Source organism: Anarhichas minor, unplaced genomic scaffold, assembly GCF_050575085.1.
Source record: "Anarhichas minor isolate MPS153535 unplaced genomic scaffold, ASM5057508v1 ptg000004l, whole genome shotgun sequence".
Taxonomy (NCBI): Eukaryota; Metazoa; Chordata; class Actinopteri; order Perciformes; family Anarhichadidae; genus Anarhichas; species Anarhichas minor.
Genome location: NW_027466450.1, coordinates 6,597,676 through 6,621,852, shown reverse-complemented (window position 1 = coordinate 6,621,852; position 24,177 = coordinate 6,597,676). Strand labels below are relative to the sequence as shown.

The following is a 24,177-nucleotide window of genomic DNA, read 5'->3' as shown; positions in this document are numbered from 1 at the left end:
TGAACACACTGCATGGTCTGTTATTTTTTCCAAATATGTATAAATTAATCCAGCATAAAAAATGCTCTACTGTCACAACACAAGAGCACAAGCTTTTATAAAAGGTTGTTTGTGAGTTGCAAAATTTTCGGTGCGATACTATTCATGTGTTTTTCGTTATAAATAGTCATCTGGACTTGAAACAGACTTGTAGAAATGAATCTAAATGTGTGTGTGTGCGTGTTTACAATGTTGCTTATCGAATTCTTTACACAGGTGTGATTTTTAAAGTAGGCCTATCCCCGTAATAGGACTAGAGCAGAATAGGAAACGGTCGTGTAGGCTGCATGATGAGTTATCTGTTAAGTGAGGTTTCTTCTCGTTGGTCTGGTGACGGGACTGAGGTCTTGCTGAGCACAGCGGCAGAATACGGCAGAAATCCACTCTCGGATCTTTGCCCCGAAGCTGTGCAGGTAAAGTCAGCGCTGGCGCTCCTCGAGCCGAGCGCGCTCGCTGCCTGGCTGCTGTGGCAGCTGAGACACGAACAGGGCCCGGTGGCTGACTGGGCGCCGACCGCAGCCGCCGCGGCCGCAGCTGCCGCGGCCGCCGCAGCCGGACTATTCAGGCCTGCGGGTGACTGGTAGAGTCCCGGGTGCCTGAAGCCGCACAGAAGCTCTGGCCGCGAGTAGGGATGGGAGAGTGCCCGGAAGGTATCGAGGGGGCGGATGGAAGTGGCGAAAGGTGACGAGGCGGCACTGGAGGCGGCGGCCGCGGCGGCGGCGGCTGCTGCCGTGACACCGACGTGCGGATAGTAGTGTAGAGGCATGTGCGAGTGGAAAGGGTAAGGTAGACTTCCTGTAGCTGCCGCGTGCGTCATCATGTAGGTGTAGAAGCTGGGGTCTGCTGGATGGGGCCAGGACATCGCCAAGCGCTGCCTTTTATCCTTCATCCGCCTGTTCTGGAACCACACCTGCACACAGAGTCAAAACAAGGCACATATTGAAGCTGCCATGTTATTTCACAGCTCTAAATTTAGACCCCTAAGGAGTGTGCTTCAGCGCGTGCTCAGGCTCTACTAAATGTCCCTATAAATGCTAGTCATGAAAATGAACAATTTCCCCACGCAGAAGCAGTTCAAATCTGCAAAATATAATAACAGTTTAAATATTTTGGGTTTTATTTGGGATTTTATTATTTTAAATGGGCAGGTTATAAATGACTCATACCGGGTGAATTGATTAGCACCCATGGGGTGACTAGTAAATAAAAACTTTATTTTGTTTACAGGTTAAAATCAGAATATTACACTGCAACATTCCATGAGCACAAATCATGATTCATTGCATTTTCTACTGCAGAGTATCATGATTATTATTCTTTTCATACCCACAGCATTGCTTTCTCTGCACAAACACAGGCATACACAAGAATAATGAAGATTAATCTGTACCTTAATCGTAGTCTCGGGCAGATTCAGCGCTGCGGCTAATTCACATCTTCTCGGTCTCGAAACGTAATTTTCCCTGTAAAACTCTTTTTCCAGTCTTCCGATCTGTTCTCTGGTGAAAGCGGTCCGATATCTTCTCACTTGGTCGCTATTTGAATTGTTTAATCCTCCCGATGAATTACCGTTCATATTCTGTAGGGAGTTCGAGCTTATGTTGGAAGATCCAGAATCTGAAAAACCTAAAATAAATATCGGAAAGAAGCAAATTCTTATGCATATTGTTATCGATAATACTGAAATAATAAACGTGTGTGGGCCTACTGTATTTGACAACGGAATGGCAATTATTATAAGAATCTTAAGGTTGATGTCAAATTTATGTCGATAGGCAAATGCAAAATATTTCTTTAAAAATTAATATTACAATACATTTACCCTTTGGAGTATAAAAATAATCATAATAGTAATAAAAGTACTACCAATAATAACAGAACATTATACAAATGACAGACTTAATAATTACAATAATTTAATTTAGCTTCATTTCGGTTTTTGGATGGAAAGACAATAATAACAGTGGCTAAAACCCGCTATATTAACATTCAAATGCAACTGCAGAAATATTGAAAAACGATAAATATGCAGAAAAATGAAATGTTAGGCTACCTTTGTTGTTTTCCTTGTGCTGGCTCGGGGATCGATGCGAGGGGCATCCCACCTCCACATCACTGTTAATATCTGAATCTGGCGAAACTTCGGAGTAAAGGCTCATTTTCTTCCGGCTTTCTGACGAAGAAATTTCCGCCGACGAGGTATTATCACTGTTGTGGTGTGAACCGAAAATACTGTCAATTTCAAATTTGCCTTTCGTCGGGATGTCCCCAAGATTCCCATGAAGAGAAGCCGAAGTTATTCTGGGGCTTAGCCGTCCGCTGTGCTGAGAGTTTTCCAGGGCCTCCAGCACTGAATTTCCAGGCGTGTCTGCGAGCCTCTTGCCTGCGACAGGACTGTGCAGACCTCTCTCCATCAATATCATCTCTTTTCTTATCCTCTCCATCATTAAGCCGTGCAAGACGAAGAAAAAAAAAAAAAAAAAAAAAAAACACACACACACACACACAACACTTGTCCAGGGGGGCTGGAGCACCAATGAGTTGTGTCGGAGCTTAAATCCGCATGCAACTCAGCAACTGTCTCTAAATAACTGTCTCTAAACCTTTTTATAAGCAAGACGCAGAAAATGAAAGAATCTGAATGCAATCGACGAGCGACTGCTCAAAACGAGCCGTGCATCCTCCTCACAGCAGCGAAATGTCATTCATCAAAAGTGGTTGCTGTTCGTTGTTAAAATGCTCGGCTGACGTTGCTCCAATGATCATTTATTGTAACAGGTTTATAAGCAAATAAATAGGAGAGGGCTGTCACTTGATGATGGAGGCGGCCTTCGGTCAGACGAATAATATCCAAGTGGAGAGGAAGAGAGGAGTGAGGAGCGAGGTGCTTGTCCCTGGGTTGATATGAGTCTGTTTTAGATTGCTCTGGGGTTTGGCCTCTTGGGTGAAATTGACAGTCTGATTAATAAAATGAGCGGTGCAACATTTCCCTCTTCATTTAGGAATATTATTATGCTTTGATTCTCTATTGTTCCCCTCCTCTCTTTTCACCCTCCACCTCTGCAATCGTTGTTCTTTTTATTTATTCTCCTTAATTCTTTTCTCTTTTTTGCTTTTACAATTCCTGCGACTTTAATCCGAATGTGAAGTGCATTATGATTAAAGTGCAAGTGTGTGATGGGAGATTAAGAGCATTATGTTTTTCCTAAGATATGTTTTTTTAGTACATTTCATATCTTTTCTCTCGTTTTTTCACACAGTTCGTCAAAGGCACATTTTGATGGGGTGATAACGGTTGCATTAGTACCGACAACAGCACACGCTTATATATATTATGCATGTAGATGTATCTTATTTGTATGTTAGCTGGCTACTTAAAAACACGTATAATCTTTTTTTTAATTATCATTTAACAATGAATAGTCATTATTATTTCAAATTACATTTCGTTACAGGTCATTATTCACATTTTCTTTGTTTATTTCCATCATATCCTCTGATGTTACAATTAAACGAATTACTCAGATTTAAAAGCGTATACTTAATATTTTACGTTTTTAACAGAATCTCTTATCAGTTTGAAGTCATTTCCTCCCAGTCAAAACCGTTATTATGCATTGTAGTCTGTGTATTTACAGGGAAAAAGCTGCCACATGTATGCATCATATTAACTCTATACCGGAGACTCGATGTGTAAAGACATAACACCCATGCATGGACTCCTACAGTTCTCGATGTGAAATGACTAAAGGCGTCAGATCATCCTCTGTGCGTCCTCTGGCGCCTCCTGCAGGTTTTAATATTAATTGCTCTCATTGATGTGAGGTGTTGACTGTGTGGGCTGGTTTACCATATACAGTCTATGAGTTTACCTAGTGTCCTGACTTGTCTCTGCTGAGAACTGGAGCATTTAGAGGAAAGCTTAGTGTAGAAGGGAATTCATAGATAATATAAATAGTTAAAGAGGATCTGGATGTTGTTGGCTTCAGGATAAGAACCAATTACAGCTTGAATTTCAACATCAACTTCTGCATAATTTGAATACACTTAGTCATTTGTGAAACTGTTTATGTAAAATATTATCTTTAAGACAATCATGTTTTACTACTCACAAGATAAGAACAATTAATACATTTAATTTAGTTAAATGAACCCATCGCTTCATTAGTGAACACAATATTTTATTTTATATTTTAATGAAAAAAATACATCGCAGTCAATTAAGACACTGGTGTTTGCAATCTCCTAAGAGCTTTGGGAATTTACTTTTCATATAATTAGGTCATTTGCATACATGTTGCGCAGCTGATGAATCTTTCTATAAAGAGTTTACTGTAAGATATTTGTACATTGCAGACACTTCTGAATTGTATAAATTAGTTACTCCTGACCTATACTAAGGTATATTGTGGAGCATAATAGACCAAATATCGCTATTCTGCTAAAAATACGTCATATCAGCTTTTATTGGTCACATTGTTTGATGAAAGACTCATGTGTTTGCATATCACTGAAGTATTGGAGCAAAGCAAATATAAGCATTTTCACTGTATTGGGTCAAAATGAACAGATAATTGAGTTCCTCAAGCCAACTAATATTCACTTTTCAACATTGCAATTTTCTTTAAAAAAAAACTGAGTGCAGATTTATACATGACTTTTTAGACAGAGGGTCTTTCCCCAAAACATACACTTATACCTGGACATGAAGTCTTTAATGTTTATGACTTAAGACTTGAAGTAACTTTAATGCTCGTCTTTAGAGGCTGATTCATGGCACAGATGCATGTTTCTTATGCTCTTCAGTTGAAATGTGGACTTGCACTCATGAACAACAGCACACTCTGAATGGATCCTTACATACACACGAACATTTTGGATCCACAGATTTGAATCTAAAGTTTGAGTGTGAATGGCAATCGTGCAGAGGTCACAGGGTTTCTCAGCATTTTAGTTTCAGTTAACTTAATCTACATTTTACTGCTCTTCCTGTGGATCCACCATTGTGCAGAATTGCTTATAAAACATCAACAAAATCCTGTGAATTAAGGTTAAAAATTATTTTTTCTGTGGTAGTAAAATCATAATTTGCTAATCTGTCATAAAATAAGCATGAAGCAAAAAATGTATTGTTTTGAAAGTCATATGTTAAATACTTATAATGATTAACTCTAATTGGAAATGAACACTGTTCCCTATTCGTAAAAAATACAATTATTATTTACCCATTTCTAAAAATGAATATGAAACACAACAGAAAGGTATACATCTGTAAAGTTGGCTAGACTTGACAAGGAAGTGCAACTCAAAAAGGATGGTCATACGTTTAGTTTATTGATTCATAATGACAATGCACATTAATTAGCATTTCCATAAGTGCCTGTGTTAGCCAGCAGGCTGATTTTTAACTGCAGTCCTTTGGCACAATGTTCTTAACCCAATGAAGTGACGGGTTCAGAAATACGCCGAAGTTGCAAGAACCGCAACAAAATCAGCTTTCTCAAAACAGAAGGTATAAAACGTAGATACAATAATGTAGCAATAACATCCACTACTTAGTGTATTTTTCCATGCAAAGCAATATGAAGCAGAAATGAGCAATAGGTGTAAATAACCACATTTTGAACACAGTATGCATAGCAGAAGTTAGTAATGAGATGTAGATGAAGCATAAAATCAGAGTTAAAATCCAAATCTGGACAAAGAGGAGGGACCATATTGGGCTGAAGTGGGCTGAAGTGGGACAAGCCAGCAGCAACCATGGCTGACTTTGAATGACTGAAATAGCTGTCGATCGAGCAAAAACCCCCGAAAACCTTTACCTTCAAGCTTAAAGGCCCCTGCATACACCAACACATGTATTTTCAGTTTTTCTGTGGATTAAGCTTCTGCACAAGTGAAAAGTGGGAGATTAATGATGGGAGTTGCATCCATCTACCTGTAAGAGTAATGCTGGTGATAGTTGTCCCACCTTAACGGTGCAACAAAGCTAACAGGAGAGTCAAGGACATACCCACACAGACCTAAGCGACTTATCAGATGAATGATTAAAATCTGTGTTTACAAAGAGTGTGCATGTGTCTTTTAACATAAAGATTTCAAAGATGTCTTTCATTTATATAATTCACTTTGCTTTCCCAACTGTGACATGATGTCAAAATGTCATCTATGATAAAGACCTACAAGAAGATGTGGGATTACCTTGACTGTGTTTCCAATGAGAAGTTGGGGAGATTTCTCAGCCACCTCCATGCAGTCAGTGTTGCAGGATGCAGCGTCTAGTGGACATTAGAGGAACTGCATCTTAAGGCACACGTTGGCTCCTCTAGGGGTGAACTTGGGCCCCTGGCAGTAGAACCATACCTCTCTGAAGGCCTCCCTTCAACCTGGGACCCCCTTGAAATTTTTAGCAGGAAGCAAAAAAAAAAAACCACTTTATGTGCTGGTATTCTTATTTGTCAAAAGTGAATGATGAGTTCAAGATAGCTCAACTATGGATAAGAATGTTCAAATGCTGCATGTTTTTTGACAATATAAATATCCGCCAGTTCAACAAAAATGTGACCCATATTCAGATTTCCCACAAAGCAAACCCTTCGTTTTTATTGCTCGTCAAAGCAGTGCAACTTTTATATTCATTTATATTCATATATATATATATATTAATTAAAAATAGCACAGATGCGCAAAACAAAGCTGGATTGACTTGATAAAGCATTGTTTTCACCAAGAATATGTAACTGGCAACTTTTTACCATGCAATTCTAAAATGTTGTCACATTTACTAAAACCCACATTACTGCTGATCATCTAGCTATCTTTTGAATGTGGAAACAACGGCAGCGGTTTAAAACTTGCTAGAGTTGCAGAAATCCGTCAGTGTTTTTATTTTTGTAAGTTGCAGGATTACTTCGTGTAAAAGCGGATTTAATCCGTTGACCCCTTGAACTTGACAGCTTTGCAGCTAAGTAGAACAGAATAGAGTGCAACCATTAGGGCAGATGTGAGCAGTCCTTTACCATTAATAACTGCATCAGAGAATGGAAAATGAATCACACAACATATGCAGATGATACATCAGCTGTAGCCATGGGGGAAAAAATATTAGTATATTTGACATTTGTGACACTTGATGCATACTCTGTAATACTTTCTTTTGATTATCACTTGATGATTTAGACAAGGTGTTCATGTGATGAAGCTGTGTGTTAATTAATACTAAGTGGGTCATATAACAGGACGTTGAAAAATCAGGTTGCCTGCACCTAAAAGCACATTCCAAAAATATAAATAATTTCACCTTTTAATGTTTTATGAGTCTTATATGTGTTTTGAAATGTAAGATGCCCTGTTGTTTGTATTGCATTATGTTTTCGGGTTGTCCGGCCCATCCTTGTGATGTCTCAGGAACGTCTGGAGAGAATGTCTTCAAATCTTGGCACAGCCGTCCACTTGACCTCATGGATGAACATATGCTAATTATGACAATTTCACACAAATCTCTAATAGGGTAAAATGATGAAGTGATGACATTGACGTAAACTGAAACTTGACTGGTTGGCAGAGTCATAGCATGTGAGGCGGTATTCTAGTTTACCTGAAGTGCGTGTTTTGCAAGAGGCTAAATCTTCTGTGTGCCCAGATAGGAACAGCCACAACTTAAGCATTGCGCAAAAACAGAACTGGGACTGAGTGAATAGTCCCTTTACTTATCAGCTCTCCAAAACCACATGAAGAGGAGCCAGATATCTCTGCTTAATCCTAACAGAGTTACATACAAAAGAAAAAGATATGTTGTTCAATGGCTGGTAATAGATTGCAGATTTATAGAAGCCATCGCACATAAAATATATTTTACTTGTAGCCTGACCAGGAAATTCAGGTGTGATGCTTTACTTAGTTTAACCTGTTCACCTGTTGTTTGACATCCTGTTATCGCTCTCTTTGATAAAGCCAAATTATAGCCTGTTTGTGTTCTGAATGGTCTTTGAAGTAAGTATTTGGTGTTCACTAAAGCCACTATGTTCCTTTGGAAGTACTCTTTACTTCAAACAATGCCCACAGTCTAATATACATATTGTCCAAACAGTAATCAATAATCTAGTGTATCTGTCAACAAGACATTACTCACTGAAACACAAACTCTATTCCAGATTACCTATATGCATTTTACTGTATGTGTATCTAATGAGCTGTGGTTCCAAGCAGTGTTACTGTTTAATACACAGTATCGTTAAAGTATAAATGTTTTGCATTCATTGTACACAATGTTCCTTTTTCAGCACTGGTCTCCGTCATGATCCCCTACAGTCTCATACTCAGTACAGGATGCATATATAATACATTCATAATGTATAATGACAACAAATGTGGAGTTGTGTCCCCGCTTGTGGACATCTTGTTGAAGTAAGAGCATATCACTGCATAAATGTTACATATTTTAGTTCCGATTCCCCCAAAACTATTTTTAAGAATGTTATTCTGATAAAGAGGACTAACAAGTGAAAAGAAACAACCCAAATAATAGCTGGAGCCAGTCAGCCTTTAGAACTGATTGAAACACGTTTTTTTTTAGTAATTATGATGAAGCTGATTTTTCTCCCCCTTTTAAGTCTGTGTAATAGAGAAAGCATCGGTTGCTTAGTTATTTCGTAAGATGTACCTTTGATTCAAATTCAACAGTCAGCTGAACCAACTCATTAATCAAAAGTGTCAGTGTTGAAAGCGAAATGAAGCTGTTGCTTTGTGCCTCTGCGGTGTTTGCACAACTGTGCCTTCGCTTCTCCAGTTCTTTCCTTAAGCGAGAGCGCCATCTAGCGGCGATATGTTGTGAATGCAAACAAACCAAATAACAGAACGGGGACATAACCAACTGCTGCTCCAACCTCTGACAATCCCATTCAGTCTTAAACATGAAGACTTAAAGATATGTAAATCACAGGAAGGCATACAATACGTGTTCTTCTGCCCTGCATCGTGATCGATGAAACAAATGTCTTTACAGACTGCTCCACATCACTGAGTCAGATCAGAAACATTAGGCAACGCAGAGATTGGATATCATAATGCTGGCAATAGCAAGATGCTGTTCACTCAATATAAACGTATAATTACAGAGCAGCCTAAAAGGCGACTGTAATTTTCCCAGAAAAAAAGTTGGTAAACTTTGTTTAAATATTCACTCATGTTTCTGCGTCTTTATCTTTAATCGGAATGCACATACAATGAATTTGACGTGGTAGGTGGTGCATAACATTAAACCATCAACAACAATCAAAACAGTGTAAAAAATGGAAAAAGTACTATAAACAAATATAATGTAAGTGAAATGTAAATACCGTTGGTCAATGTCCTGCTTTCTCGGCTTTGTCTTTAAGAAACGAACAGAGTAAAAACTCAGTATTTGATGGGGACATGCTGTTTGAGACACTAATAATATTGCATTATCAGCAATAGCGACTAATGAGTAGAATTCACTTTCAGTGTAAATAACTGTATATGATCAGAAGTAAATGTGTAGACTATTAGCTTATTGTCATTTATCAGCAAGTTATCAAGTGTGCCTTATAACAGATATCACTATTTCAGTAAACATATTATCTACAGTCTATTACAGGCTAGTATTCACGAGTAACTCGTGATTCGATTCAGACTGATTTGTACTTGCTGTCGATTTGTTTATGACTCATTTATTGGTACCATAACAGTTTTACCACACTGTCGCATTGCTAATTGTGGTTGTATTTAAACATGACCTTGGCGATAATGTATTTGATCGTATATGCCCACGTTGGTGCAAACTCAACTTGATTGAAAGTGATTGACCAGTGCAACATGTGTTACGTTGGTTTGAATTTGTATATTCTATTTGGGCTATTTTTTATAGATATTATCCATCACGTGCATACAGTTGCTGAGGCTTTTCTTTTAGGTGTGTCTCAAATGTCATCTCGGATTTTTACTTTGAAAGCTGACCAAAGTCCCCGTGGGAAACTTCAAACCGTGGATTTAATGTATACGCCTATATACGTTCACATAACTCCTAAAATCTCATCACGTTTCTTTTTACTTGAAATGATTCAGTTTCTGGTTGTCAGTTTTCTCACATCCTCAACCAACCGTTTCGACATTTCAAAGAAATACTATATAGTGAAGAAATAGGCGATGCAAAGCTGAACATATTCCACACGTGTGAACCTGCTCTGTAAAACCGTCTGAGGGTCTGTAGCTTCTGTCAAATAGACGTAATTAGATAATAATTAGAAAACATGTTTCTTTCTGCATGCAAAAAACTCTTGTTTTCTTGTTGTAACCTGTTCGACTTCTGTGTCAATTATATTAAATGGAATTAAACGATAAACCCACTTTGGTTTCCACTGACTCTGTTGATATTTTATTTTATTTTATTTTATTTCTCAGCCCAGAGAACTTGAACGAGGGAAGCAGCAAGTTTATGACCAAGGACAAAAGACGGCGGATAGCTTCCTTCAAAGGGCCTGGAAATCCACCAGACTGAGCTCCTCAATATGGCTCCTGACACCCGAAACATGAAGGACGAAGAGCAGTAAATGGCATCAAAACCGAACACTAACCCGTCTCCTAATTTTGTAATTGTGGGAGCCTATCTTCCTTTGTCTGACTGTTGGCCTAACTTTAACCTTAAGCCCGAATGCCCTTATGAATTATGAATATTTTAAAGAGAAATGTTGACGCTCAGTTTGCCCACATGGAGCTCTGCACAGTTTGTGATAGAACGCCACGTTTTGGAAACGATTGTTTATTTGTTTTCTTTCATTTGGAATTAGTTTATTCACACGTTTCCTGATGCGATAAATACAATTTGCTTGTAATTTAATTCTCAGTTGTTTCCTTCATGGGGGCAAATGCGATTTAGACATGTTTTACATAATGAGGTATTTAGGCCTGAATATTGAAAACACTTTGCCAACCTTTGAATATAGCTTTAAAATGTCTTAAACAAAACTAAAAAATATACATAAAAAACTTGAAAAAACACAAGCGTTCACTTTAGAGAGTGTCGTCAGTTATGTAATATCCTTATCTTTGTTAATAATTTGTATATGCATTTTTTGCAGCATTGTTTATTTTTCTACAATATAATTTGAAGTTGCGTTGTCCTGCACGTGTGTCGCTATTTCACATATTTTGCCTGCAGTTGTATGTTCTTTTTTCTTGATTTAAACATACTAGGAACAGTAATTTACAACAAACATATACTGGGAGCAAAGATTTGCGACAAATACAAGTTCATGTTCGCACTTTTCTTACCTTGACTGATGATGTTGTGAAAGGCACACACTGCATGCATATGGTCCCTCAGACAAGTAGTAAATCTACATTACTCCAGCAATGACTGAAACTGCTGATGTTTAATTGCAGAATTAAGCAACTGACAAACAATGAAAAGAGCAAAGACAGCATGGCAGGATGAAGACCAAATACGAACTTATACTGCCACCTGTTGGGTTACAGCCGCAACTACTTCATGATTACTTTAGATTTTCAGAAACTTGCCTGATTTAAACCCTGTATATTTTCAATCTCAGCGAAATGTATTTAGAATGATTGGCTCTATGCAAACAGATACAATTGGCGAGTTTGACCGGACACAGTGTAGTTATAAGGAAGCTAATCTACAGATTTGTGTTGTATAATAGAATTACTTTATTGTCTCTGAAGTGATCAGTAACTTGTGATCATAACAAACACCCAGAAGCGCTTTCCCCCCACTATGAAATTCTTTGTATTGAAAAACCAACTGCTCCAAGTCTTCAGTGTCGGTGTATTTTTGAACCCCCAACCCCCAACACACACACACACACACACACACACACACACACACACACACACACACGCACACACAATCTTACCTAATCCTTGTCTGTGAGAAGGGGGCATTGTGTATTGCAGAAAATCTCCAATGATGAAAAGAAACATATCTTAATGTAAGCCTGATAGTAGTTTCTTCCGATAGGTTATCAGATGTCTATGTTTATATTATAGAAATAATAGTGGTGATTATAAATCACACAGTACAGTTTACACGTTATTAAGTCCCCATATCGTATGGATATATTTATTTAGGACAATATTTGATAAAACACTAAGTACTGCTGGTGAAATGCACTTGGACTTGGATAACTACATTTACGCAGTATTTGGAATTTAAATGCCTGTTTTAAATTCAAACAATAATGTTATCATTGCAAGGCGATAATATCATTTTTGCAGTTTAATTTCAGGTGCTAACATTGGGCTAGGTCGTAATTGTACAGTAGAAGCTTGTATACAGAGATGACAGTTGTAATGGTCCTTTTCTTCACTCAGGAAAAAACAACCAATGTTCCATTTAAAGACACTGCTCAAGAAGCCTAGATTCTGTTAATTTGAGATGTGGCCTTGTAAATATAAGACAATGAGGTAGCCTTTGTAGAAACCTCTCATGGTAAACACAGAACAATGTTATAAAACTAATTCGAGTTTTTGTATGCCGCGTGTGAATTTTCAAAATGCGGATATACAGTATATTTCCTTCTTTAGTTTTCAGTCTTTATAACTCTGCAGCCGCACGAATGAATGCGACATTGTTTACAAGGGAGTGGCCACAAGAAAAGCATCACATCTGTAATATAATAATAAAATGGTAGTTTGAGATTGCACGTGGGGAAATGGGATTTTTATTTCTTGTTTTCATGAACATGTTTCGGTCTGTAGGCCTACTGTGTTTTGATGGACTGTTTTCTGACAATGAAAGAACACATTTTGAATAATAGCCTTCATCCCTAAAGTATTCTGTATAATTTCAATAATTTTGCACTGGGAGTATATTTCATGAAGCCTGTCTATGCAGTCATTGTCTCCGATCTCCTGTGCATATATTCCTGTACCATGTGGGTCAGTTCACAGAGTCACCTTGCTATTCTTAATGTCGGCACAATGATGCCAAAAGAGATTCCGCGCATGTGCTTTTCAAATAAGAACCCCTGACACTTTATTTGACATGAGCCAAACATTCCTATGATATTCTCGACTAAACATATGTTGAGAATCGAGGTTCATCCCCCACCCACTCAATACCAAAATATTTCCTCATGGAGTATTTTTGCTTTGCAGTTCTGGGAGCAAGGGTGGGGCGGAACAACATAATTTGCATATCACGTGACGTTGTATTAACAAATCAACAATTACCTACCCTTTATTCTTCAGGAGTTGCTAAGAGGCTTGCGAGAAGCGTTTGAGGAAAGCTCCATGGAAATGTGTGAGCGGAATCCTTTAAATCCTGGCTATGTTGGTTCTCTTTTGAATTTTACTTCCCCTGAGTCCCTGTATTTCTCCAACTTGCGGGGAAATGGAGCCCACATACCCGGGCTGCACCAGATCCCTTACAACAGGAGAGATGTGTGCACGCTCCCTTGGACTTCATCAAGTGCATGCACGTCTGGACCGACGGTACCTCCTCAGAGTCGCGCCTTTGGAGGCTACTGTCCGCCGTTTCTGTCCAACTCGGTGTCTATAAATACTAACCCTTCCAGCGGCCACGTCAAGGCGCATCTGGAGGAGTCGGCCCGATGCTTTCAGGTCACAAACCACAAGACGGAGGAGTCTACCAGGCGAGATGAGGTTTACGCCGGGGAGCCTGGGGCCGCCAGTGACCGCGGCTACTCGGACCTGGACAGTCGGTCTCACAGTACCGCGGCACAGCTCGATCCGGATTCAGCAGATCCGCTGAATGTGAACGCCACCAAACAGGAGCGGAATCCCATTCACTCATCATCAAGTCACACATGCTCCAGGACGACTTTTGCAGAAGGTAAGTATCCGGTTTTATATAACTATTTATATTTCATTATGATAACACAGCAGGAACTATAGAGCTGTGATTCACTTCTTATTTTATGCCTATTCTCTCGGATCTCCTGTCACATCATTACTAATATTAAATTGGCGAATAGCCTTTGTTATAAGGGAGTCAGTTGGTGTTTGACATTATCTAATCAATTTTATGTTCAGTTTATATCTCCCGTGGTCTTATTATTTTAATATCCTTATATAGGCGGCTGTGTCTGGAATTCATGGTAATATTAGCCATATTTCCTACTGTAGGCGAGCCCTCTAATATTGAATGTGTTAAACCATTTTCCTAAGATATGAGTAACACTAAGTAGTACTATTGGGAGCAGTTAATTCCCTTCAGTCTATATCCCTGCTTCTGAGGTTGGTGTTAATTTAAAGTATAAAACTTGTTTCTACCTCTGCTCCCCTTCAGCTGCCCCATGGTGCTCGTCTCAAGTGAAAACCAGGAAGAAGAGAAAACCTTACTCGAAGCTACAGCTGGCTGAACTTGAGAATGAATTTATGATGAATGAATTCATCAACAGACAGAAAAGGAAAGATTTATCAGAACGACTGGACCTGAGCGACCAACAAGTGAAAATATGGTTTCAGAACCGGAGGATGAAGAAGAAACGACTCATGATGCGCGAGCATGCTTTCTCCGCGTACTGATGACCTTTGGACTTGATCGTGACACATGTGTTGTACTATGAATGTTGCAGCACATCACATGTGCACATTGTGGCATGGACCTGTATTTATAAATATGTAAAAAATGTTTATATTCCTGTCACATTATATGCTGCAATTGTATCTTAGTCCCAAGTTCAATGATGATAATAATAGTAATGAAAGCGCAGTGCAGATTATGAGATGCCATTGATATTACCCAATTGGTCTTTTGTGATATTGAGATTCTCCAAATGCGCAGCAGGCCCTGGCTCCTGATTGGCTTGTAGCTGCGGATAATGATATACCTTTAACTTGTTTCTCATCCAGCTCCAAATTCTATCAAAACGAAACCTTTTGCATATTTAAACAGGTATATTGGTCTGTGTGTTTGTGTATTTTGTATGATGGCCTGTTCATGTGGTGGGGGGCCTAATGTGGAAGCAAACAGTCAAGTTCATGTTTACGGACAGATAAAATATTAGCAAGTCGGTATTATGAGATATATTATGATTGCATGTCTATTTCCTAATTGTTGTTGTTCACTTAAATGCCCGGGTTCCCCTCCAATTAATTGTAAATCTGAATAAATGAGAAAATAAACTGTTTTTGTTCTATATGGCCGCGTAAACATTCAAAGTCAGTCCGTGGAGGAAATTCATTTAGTGCAAGAAGCTGTGTACTTCCAGTGCAAAAAAAACAATGATGTGATGAGTAACACTATGATGATGTTGATTTAAACTGCTTTATAACTGTAGTAATATAATAGTGGATTTTTGTTGGCGGACCTGGTTTTGTGTTGCTATCCAAACGGCTCCTGCACAATTACAGATCAGTTGAATCGAAATAACTTTTGCTCTGATCCTGTCTTTTTAAATACATAATTCATGAAGCATCATTTTGGATTAAATGATGGATCAAGGAAAACACGTTATTTGTAAGAATACGCATTCGACCAGCCATCTATTTACGCACGGTCACACGTTTTGTAAAATGGACGCAGCATGCAGATCAATACATTTGTAAATAAAGATCATTTTGAAATTACCCGAAGACGAGTTATTGTACATCTTGTGAGTAATTTTGTGTTTTAGTGTATTGAATGGCATACGGTTTAAGTTTGTTGAGATACGTATTCATGCTCATTCAGGACCTATTGATCATTATATGTACCTGCAATCTGAATGTGCAACAGTCTGCACCTCTTCCACCATATTTGACTGATTTAAAAAATAGACTAAAAAAGGTATTACTTTGGAATATTTATTTTGGAAACCTCAATGTTGTTGTTTTTTGGCTGCCTGCAGTGATGGAAAGACCAGCATGCGTGTTCTGTAACCTTTTACTTACGATAAACTGAATACTCCTCACTTTATAAAGCGATGATGCACGAAGAAACTTATTTTTTATCATTTAGGCTATGACACTTTAATATCATCTTGAAACAATCCTCCACTCACTTTAAATGACACGTCCTTGTCTGCATTCAGCTAACGCTGTAGTAAATGTCTCTTTACTTATTTCAAGCGGCTTTAAAGGTTACAGGACATTAAATACAATATTTTCACAGGCAGCAGAACAAAATCACCGACTGCTTCACAAAAATGTTTGAATCATCCTCCGTATTGGTTGTAACTTATAACAAATACTCCAAAATAGTATTGTTTTACTAACATATGTGCATTTTCTTTCATATTTGTCACTTGCTTCTGTTTAGCTTTTCTACTCATCGTAGACGCTGCCAGAATTAGCCTGAATGGCCAAATCTATTTACATGGTGGCTTATGTTGGTTAATGTGCATTATCCTTTCAGAAATAATACAAACAAGCAGCACAGCAAAACACACACACACACACACACACACACACACACACACACACACACACACACACACACACACACACTCACACACACACAGGCAAACCTCCACATGACAGAGTGAGGTTACCGTGGATATGACCAAATGTATCTGGTGTAATTCAAAGAACATATATGAATCCTTTAATTTAGTGGAACTTTACGCACACCAAAAACAGTCTTGTATATTATGTGCGTATTGTGTGTGTGTGTGTGTGTGTGTGTGTGTGTGTGTGTGTGTGTGTGTGTGTGTGTGTGTGTGTGTATGTGCATATCTCGCTGTGTCATTGTTTATATTGACCTACTTCACTGTAGTTTTCACATTATGACAACGTTGAGACCTACAGGTTACAGGTGGTCAGACTGAGTTTAAAGTCAACGATCAAAAAGTTATGCCAACCACCAACATAGCCAGTAATGTACGTGCACCATTACATGAGAGTGAATCTAATTATGGACCCTCCCATTGCATCATTATCACGTCATCATCGCTGCATCACTGCAACAAGAATTCACCACTTCAGTCATATCAAAGGCTAAGTAGGAGTCAAATTTCAAACCAGTCATTTGTAATGAAAAGCGAAGAGAGGGTTCTTCCATCAGTGACTGTCACAGATGCCAGTTTTTTTTTTATCTTGGTCTTTTCTTTTGTAGATCTGTTCTGGCTAGTGTGTCATTGGTGCAATCTTGCTATAATTTCAATACTATTTTGCACACAATCGACATTAACAAACTCGGACGCTGCGGGCCTGTTGTCCCAACTGGAGGTTTGTCTTTTTTTCTCACCTTAAAATCGTTCCCACACATGTTTCACCTATTAGTTTTTATTGCTCAGACTATTCTGAACGGCTACACTGAGTGTTTATGCGTTCGATACGCAACGTTTTTCTTCAGCGTTGGTTGCTTTATTGCTTTACTGCCAAATGCAGCCACACAGCGTAGCAACTTCAGATCGTGGGGGCGCCCAAACAAAGTTAAGGTCAAGTTAGTTAGTTAGTTAGGCTGTGCATTGCTATATGCCACAATATTAGCACCAAGCTAATTATCAACATGTAGAATTTAGTTCAACTAAATATGGACATTTTAAAGTAGCTTCCCATTTATATTTGGTGAAATTCTAGTAGTGGACAATTTTAGTTGAATTCAAGTTTGGTCCCTGAAAACCTTTAATTGTAACTTTTAAGATGGAAATGTGAAATGTTCAAGTGAACATAATACTTTTTTCGTCTCAGTCACAGAAAATCACATATTTTAATCCAAAAGTGCAAAACGGATCGAGAACTAATAATGATAATACTAATAGCTATATCGACATTTCAAAATGCTTCACAGCAAACCGGTAATTGGAGACAATAGCAGCCACAATCTAAACGAAACAGTGTCCCAAGTCAGAAGCAACAGGTCGCCTTTACTTTGTTTGAAAACGAAGCAATTTAGTCTTACATTATTTAAAATGACACTGTTGATTGTCGGTGATGTCTAAAGCTGTATCTTTGCAATCTTCAAACTTCAACCGCAGGATAAATTAGTTGAAGAACTGCTCAGTTGTTAGGTTTTTTTTCTAAATAAATACAGACTTGGTTTGGCTTGCATGGCGTGAGTGGTTTTAACATGAAGTGTGGTAAAGGTTGAAAACAAGAGCACCGGACCACAGAGCTGATTTTACCCCCAATAACAATAAACCCAGTCGCCTTTGAGGTATTTCCACATTGTGCGTGACCTTCAGACCTAAAGTACTGAACAATCTAATTGTCCTCTGACTACAATACTGGCCTTCAAATAGCTGCGTTTCTACTGGATCTGCACAATTTGCATGATAGTTCGGTGTTCTAGGTCCAGCATTGGGCCTGCAAAAACTGTGAACTACTAGATTGTCTTTAACTATCTTTCTTCCCTTTTCTATTTTCTTACGAGTAAAAGAATATCGTATGAAAATGCAAATCATACTCACAAAGGCAAACCGAAAGTATTGACGGAGGCTTGCCGACGTGTATCCGTTTACCAGTGTTTTAACTCCGTTGATCTCCACCGAGAAGAGGGACCTAAACTCTGCAGGCATGGCTGCCTTCGTGCAATAAAATGACTTGGTAACAGAGGCTTGTTGCTGAATGCTTGCTGGACATCACCTAGACCGCAGACGGTCAAATCCAGTTGTTTTGGACTTGGCCATGCTAAATGTGCTCAGTGATTAATGCTCGCGATTGGTTTAGCTTATGTTTTTGTGGCATCCACAATCAGCGTTCCTGCATTTTGCAGTAGCATACTGTGGGACGTTTAAACTGGTTTCGCCCTCGTTCATCCGCAGTTTTTATTTAGCTGTAAGAAATGAAAAAGCAAACAGGATATATAAGGTTTCACAATTCTAACACAGAGTTCAAAGTTGAGTCCCACATGGGCTTGTATCCATGCTTCGCCGTGGAATTCATACAATAATGTATAAAAGCAGTCAATTTGTGGTCTCGTTATTTCTTCTGTGGTACCTGTGCCTGCTTGCATGCTGCAGGCCAATACAATTGTATCCAACGATGACTTCAAATATTTCCCTGTCGTGTATTTAAATCTCTTCCGACCATCGTGGTGCGCAGTGATTAATGAACCCTCGAATGTATTTGCATAAAAAAGTGACTTAATGAGTCGCTTGTGAATCACACAGGCTTGTGGTGCAGCGAAAGTGCATGCACGGTGGCCTTGGTGCCATTTTCCTCAAGCTCCACTTTAATACATGAGGAGCTGAACTGCTACGTTTCCAACCTAACTATTATAAAAGCACGTTACCTACTCCAAAGTGCGCATATTCGAGCGCGTGTGAATGTTATTACATGTCATTATACAATGACGATGGAGCTGTAAAGCTTTCAATTAAATATTCCAGCGGTGGTTCACAAATTAATTTTTCCTAGAGCTATAGGGCAAGAAGGCTGGAGAGGAGTTTCCTCTGCAGCCAGGGAGCCAATGGAGTCCCTGGTATGCGCTCACATGAGTTTCTCCGGACAGTTTTTAATGACTGATATTGATGTATGATAATTCTTTAGCTGGATCACATGACACAATTACCTCAAGAATCGATCAAGATGTATTGCAGGTCTGCCTACGTTTCCGATTTGTTCTCCCTGGCGGGGTCTTTCCACGCGCCTGTGGTGCTACAGATGGACAAAGTTTAACACAGCCAAGCTGCCAATTCCTCTCCTCTGTTGCAAAGAGGAAACGGGGAAGAAGAGATATGACGGAATACGATGATCGCAGCTGTGCGTCAAATATGTATTTACCGAGCTGTACTTATTACGTTTCGACGCCAGATTTTACATCAGTCTCCTCCTTTTTACCGCAGACTACTTCGTGTCAGATTAATTTCCCCTATTCGCCCAACATTGCCCAAGTCCAACCTGTCCGAGAAGTCGCGTTCAGGGATTATGGACTGGACCATCCCAGCAAATGGCACTACAGGGGCAATTACGCGTCTTACTACTCAACGGACGAGATAATGCACCGGGACTTGATCCAGTCCTCCAGCAGCAGGGCGGATGTGATATTCAAAAACGAGTCTTTGTACGGTCACCACGGTGGTACGAGCTCGCCGTGCAATTTCTTCAACGGTGTCGGCCGAAATGGGGTTCTTCCCCAGGTCTTCGACCAATTTTTGGACAGTCAAAACTCGGACAAGCCCAACGCGGAGCTCCCCAAACAAAAGACAGACTCTGCTGCTCCCACAGATGCTGTGAATAACAATCAGGCTTTAACCAAACTAGAGCAGGACAAAGCTGACCCGAGCGGGAGCGTCGACGAGGACTCATCCTCCAACTGCGGCGACAAGAACCAACAGAGTGAGTATTTGCCTCTTTGTCTCGGATATAAGATGTGCACGTTAAACAATAGGCTGTCTGAACTGCCGTGTGTCAACCACCGAGACCGTCCAGGGTTATGTGGCTCTTTATATGCATGCAAACGCTTTTATATCCCAATAAGATTTAGTTTACGGTTGTAAAGGTATTTACAATGGGAACCCGTTATGTAAACCATACTTTAAAGGTTGCCTTGTGTCTAATAACTAGACAGTGTGGCTGGAAGTGATTTGTATGGATACGTTCAAGAAAATCGTTTTATTAAAGTTTATTATATTGGTTTATAGGTAATGTTATGCAGGCATTACACTTTTATGGAATGCAATAGTGTACCATGCATATACTGTCCTATACAAATTAGTTCAGTTAATTTGAATGGAAAATCAGCTGTTTTTGTTAATCTCATTGTGTGTATGTGCGTCAGCGAGGAGCCTTTGTGTAGAAATAATCAATTACATAAATAAATGCAACCTTCAACCTGTTAACTGCATTATAGTCAACATTTTAGAACTTCATCTTATATATTTTTTTCCGTTTTCTTGTTGTTGTTGTGCAGCTTCATCAACCAAATCCAGGAAGAAGAGGTGTCCTTACACCAAATACCAGATCCGAGAACTTGAACGAGAGTTTTTCTTCAACGTGTACATTAACAAAGAGAAGCGGCTTCAGCTGTCCAGGATGTTAAACCTGTCCGATCGGCAGGTGAAGATATGGTTTCAGAACAGGAGGATGAAAGAGAAAAAGCTCAACCGCGACCGTCTACAGTATTTCACTGGGAATCCTTTATTCTGATACCTGTCGTTGATGCACACACACACACACACACACACACACACACACACACACACACACACACACACACACACACACACACACACACACACACACACACACACTCACACACACACACACACACGAGTACAATAGGAGCTATACACACATGTTTTAAAGACTGGTCCCTTCGCCATATTTGAACATTCATCATCTTGTTCAAACAGTTTTTTTTAACATAAATCTAGCATTTGGAAAAAAAACAATATGTCATATTTTCTTAATTTCTGCATTTATTTATTTGTGTTCATATACTTTCGTGTTATTGGCAGCAAATATCCCAGCAAAGAGCAATATGTGCTTTACATATTATTTATATCAAATGTATGTAGGCTTCTTCCTTGTGTAATGTCCATTTATAAGACGCATGTAATGCACGTTGTGGTGTGAAATAAAGTAGACACGACAAATGTTGTATCATAGTCACGAAACTTGTCACATGAACTTAACCAAGTCCACAAACATAACACGAGCAAAGGGCGATTTTTCTCGATATTCATCAATGGAGAAATGTATGTCGTGTTATTTCCTCTGCTTTCAAACACTGGGTTGTTTACTAAACATTGAACCGTCTAGACAGAATAATAAACGTAGCTGTAAATGTCTAAATAGGGGGCTATTGGACTTTGGTGTCCCAACCCCCAGACCACAAGAGCTCTGATGCTCTTTCCTGTCTCAAAGCTACACGTTTAGAGAATTTAAGAGATTTCTTCCCGTCCATATTTAGCTGCTTTTGGCATCTCTGGGCACTTGTAAGTTGCTGGCTGGGATAAAATGGAGGATATTCTAAGAAGGACCGCTATATGACAGGATAAGTAATGTTTAAGTTTATCTGCTTTTCTAGGATTCTCATATAGGCGAAATGTGGCTTTGACGCCTCTAAAATTGCTGCAAAGGGGAAAGAAAGATTTATAATTGTTGTCGAAAAAAGCGCGTTTCCATGCCGACTTAATGCAGGTGAAACGTGTCCATCTGTGTGCAGTTCCACTTGATCCCAGGCTGCTTTACCATAGCAGCGTATTGTATATCTATTATTTTTGTAATCAAAAGAACGGAGTAAATAAACGTATTCATTCCACACAAACAGTCACTTTGTGGATCATTCATGTGATTATTTGTCACTTGTGCAGAAACAATCGCAACTCTTGTTTCCAGCGTCCTCTGTGAAAAACAAAAGTAGTTGGAGATTAATGTTTATTTCATTTGCGGTTCATCACATCAACGGTTATTTCCCAAAAAGGCTATAGAAAACTGGGGTTTCATTAAGCGTTTAATTGGGTTGTCATCATGTCCTACAGTGAAATTACCCTACCTACTGTGTAGATAGTCTCGGTGTATCCACATGAGGGCAGACTTGCAGCTTTGGCTGCAAGTGGAGACGCAGAATTCAGCCAAATTCATCATCTAACCTGCATGCAAATCATTCGGTGGAGGAATAATCCGTTAAACACAGGTTTTGTTTACATTTTAGTTTCAATTCCAACTGCATCCAGTGGCCCGAATTGTTTAGTGTTTTCAACCGATTCAAGGCCTGCATTTGTTGATTTGTTTTTTAACGTCCAAAAATCGCTTATTTTAGTGTATCAAACCATTCAACAGTGCAGGCTACAGATTACTTAAGAAAATAAACCCAGTTAATCTGAAACATTATTTATTTCAATCGGTGCCGTTTATCTGATGTGACTCTTGTCTCCCAGACGGCAAGTACATTTAAGAGTCATGTTCAAGTGTTTTGAAAGGACAAACTAAATAAAAATACTTCAACTCCGTGTCTTTGTCACCTGAACCTTTTAAATACAGATTTAAGGCAGCACAACCTTATAGGCCATTGAAATCTGTCTCTACTCCAGATATTCTGGCATTGTGGAGGATTATTGATGTGCTTCATATTTCCTGTTACAGCTGTATAACTGTTATTATATTATTGTTTATCGTCTGGCTATTTGCTTTTAAAAATATAAGTGTTGCTGCAAAAAACTACAACGTTTTCGCCTGAATCTATAATAATGATAATGATGATAATGATAATAACCATATCAGTGTCATTTTTAACTATACCCTCAGGCTATACTTTTTAGTTTCATGTGCTGTACCGTTATGTTTGAAATATAAGTGGATCAGTATTTGCCTTAGATTATTATTGCTTCTATTATTAATATTGTTATTATTATTATTACTACATAACCCGAGGTCCAATTTCTTTTCCACTTTGACGGTTCTTGTGTAGCCTACATTTTTCTGCTATATGAATTGCTGATTGTACTTAAAGAATATACTCCATATTTGAGTAAAGTTTTTCTTTCAGCCCAGTGCGTCACATGAGACGCAAACCAGACCAACATTACCCTTTAAAAATTGCATTATTTGAAACATGGTTATTAAAACAAAAATGGTGCCAGTGTTTAGAGGTGTCTGTTAGGCTACTTTTTTTTTAAATAACTGAACACTTACTCAGTGATTAAATTTGGGTTAATGAGCCGTTATTTTGTCTGTGATGTCGAGATGATTTGCATACTATGTGATTAAATTTACCACCAAATGTAAATATCTAAGAGCCTTGCAGACAGAACTACACAGCCTCTCTAAAATGTGTAGGATTATTTAAAGCTTTTCACATAAATACCAAAGATATCATTATTTAAAGCTGCAGTTACTGCGTTTTTTTAATTTGCAAAAGACCTGTGGGTCGTTGATATTTGTGGCTGGTGGATATTTTCATGTAATTGTTTTGTTTTTTCCCCCTGAGTTTAACAGGCACACTGTTGCAAACATTTGCATTTGACTTCCTTGTAGACTAAAATAATGGAGCCCCGAGTTGAATAATCCCCAGGCTGTACACCAGCAGGGTTTTATTTTGAACATCGGAAATACCTGTGAATAAAATGAAATATATTGTGCTTAATAATCCGTGCAAATAATAAAGGACCAGTTTTCTATCAGTTATAAGTGGAATTTATTTGAAAGGTAAATCCTTGCAAGGTTATGAAGTTGACCTTCATGCACACAGAGCTTATGGAAGCTTATCAATTTAAATGTGTGGATGGGGAACACATTTTACCTTCTAGATTATTTATTTTGATGCTGCCA

The 24,177-nt window shown here is 38.8% G+C and overlaps 3 protein-coding genes across 3 annotated transcripts; 2 read left to right on the top strand and 1 right to left on the bottom strand.

Moving 5' to 3' along the window:
* Positions 1-334: 334 nt before the first annotated feature.
* evx2 (even-skipped homeobox 2) lies at positions 335-2,729 on the bottom strand. The gene is made up of 3 exons (XM_076103608.1): positions 2,093-2,729; positions 1,430-1,665; positions 335-949 (listed from the first exon to the last, which is right to left on the bottom strand). The coding sequence occupies exons 1-3, from the start codon at positions 2,484-2,486 to the stop codon at positions 335-337; spliced, it is 1,245 nt and encodes a 414-aa protein (XP_075959723.1). The 5' UTR covers positions 2,487-2,729.
* Positions 2,730-13,308: 10,579 nt separating this feature from the next.
* Positions 13,309-14,565, top strand: hoxd12a (homeobox D12a). Its single transcript, XM_076103596.1, has 2 exons — positions 13,309-13,870; positions 14,327-14,565. Exons 1-2 carry the CDS (start codon positions 13,309-13,311, stop codon positions 14,563-14,565), a joined length of 801 nt encoding a protein of 266 aa, XP_075959711.1.
* Positions 14,566-19,433: 4,868 nt separating this feature from the next.
* Positions 19,434-21,051, top strand: hoxd11a (homeobox D11a). Its single transcript, XM_076103585.1, has 2 exons — positions 19,434-20,241; positions 20,816-21,051. The coding sequence occupies exons 1-2, from the start codon at positions 19,434-19,436 to the stop codon at positions 21,049-21,051; spliced, it is 1,044 nt and encodes a 347-aa protein (XP_075959700.1).
* The last annotated feature ends 3,126 nt before the right edge of the window (positions 21,052-24,177 follow it).

Coding starts and splice junctions, on each gene's coding strand:
- evx2 (XM_076103608.1), bottom strand. CDS start 2,486: ATGATGGAGAGGATAAGAAAAGAGATGATATTGATGGAGAGAGGTCTG. Junction 1,666..2,092: donor GCACAAGGAAAACAACAAAG/GTAGCCTAACAT, acceptor TATTTATTTTAG/GTTTTTCAGATTCTGGATCT. Junction 950..1,429: donor TGCCCGAGACTACGATTAAG/GTACAGATTAAT, acceptor CTCTGTGTGCAG/GTGTGGTTCCAGAACAGGCG.
- hoxd12a (XM_076103596.1), top strand. CDS start 13,309: ATGGAAATGTGTGAGCGGAATCCTTTAAATCCTGGCTATGTTGGTTCT. Junction 13,871..14,326: donor CAGGACGACTTTTGCAGAAG/GTAAGTATCCGG, acceptor GCTCCCCTTCAG/CTGCCCCATGGTGCTCGTCT.
- hoxd11a (XM_076103585.1), top strand. CDS start 19,434: ATGTATGATAATTCTTTAGCTGGATCACATGACACAATTACCTCAAGA. Junction 20,242..20,815: donor CGGCGACAAGAACCAACAGA/GTGAGTATTTGC, acceptor GTTGTTGTGCAG/CTTCATCAACCAAATCCAGG.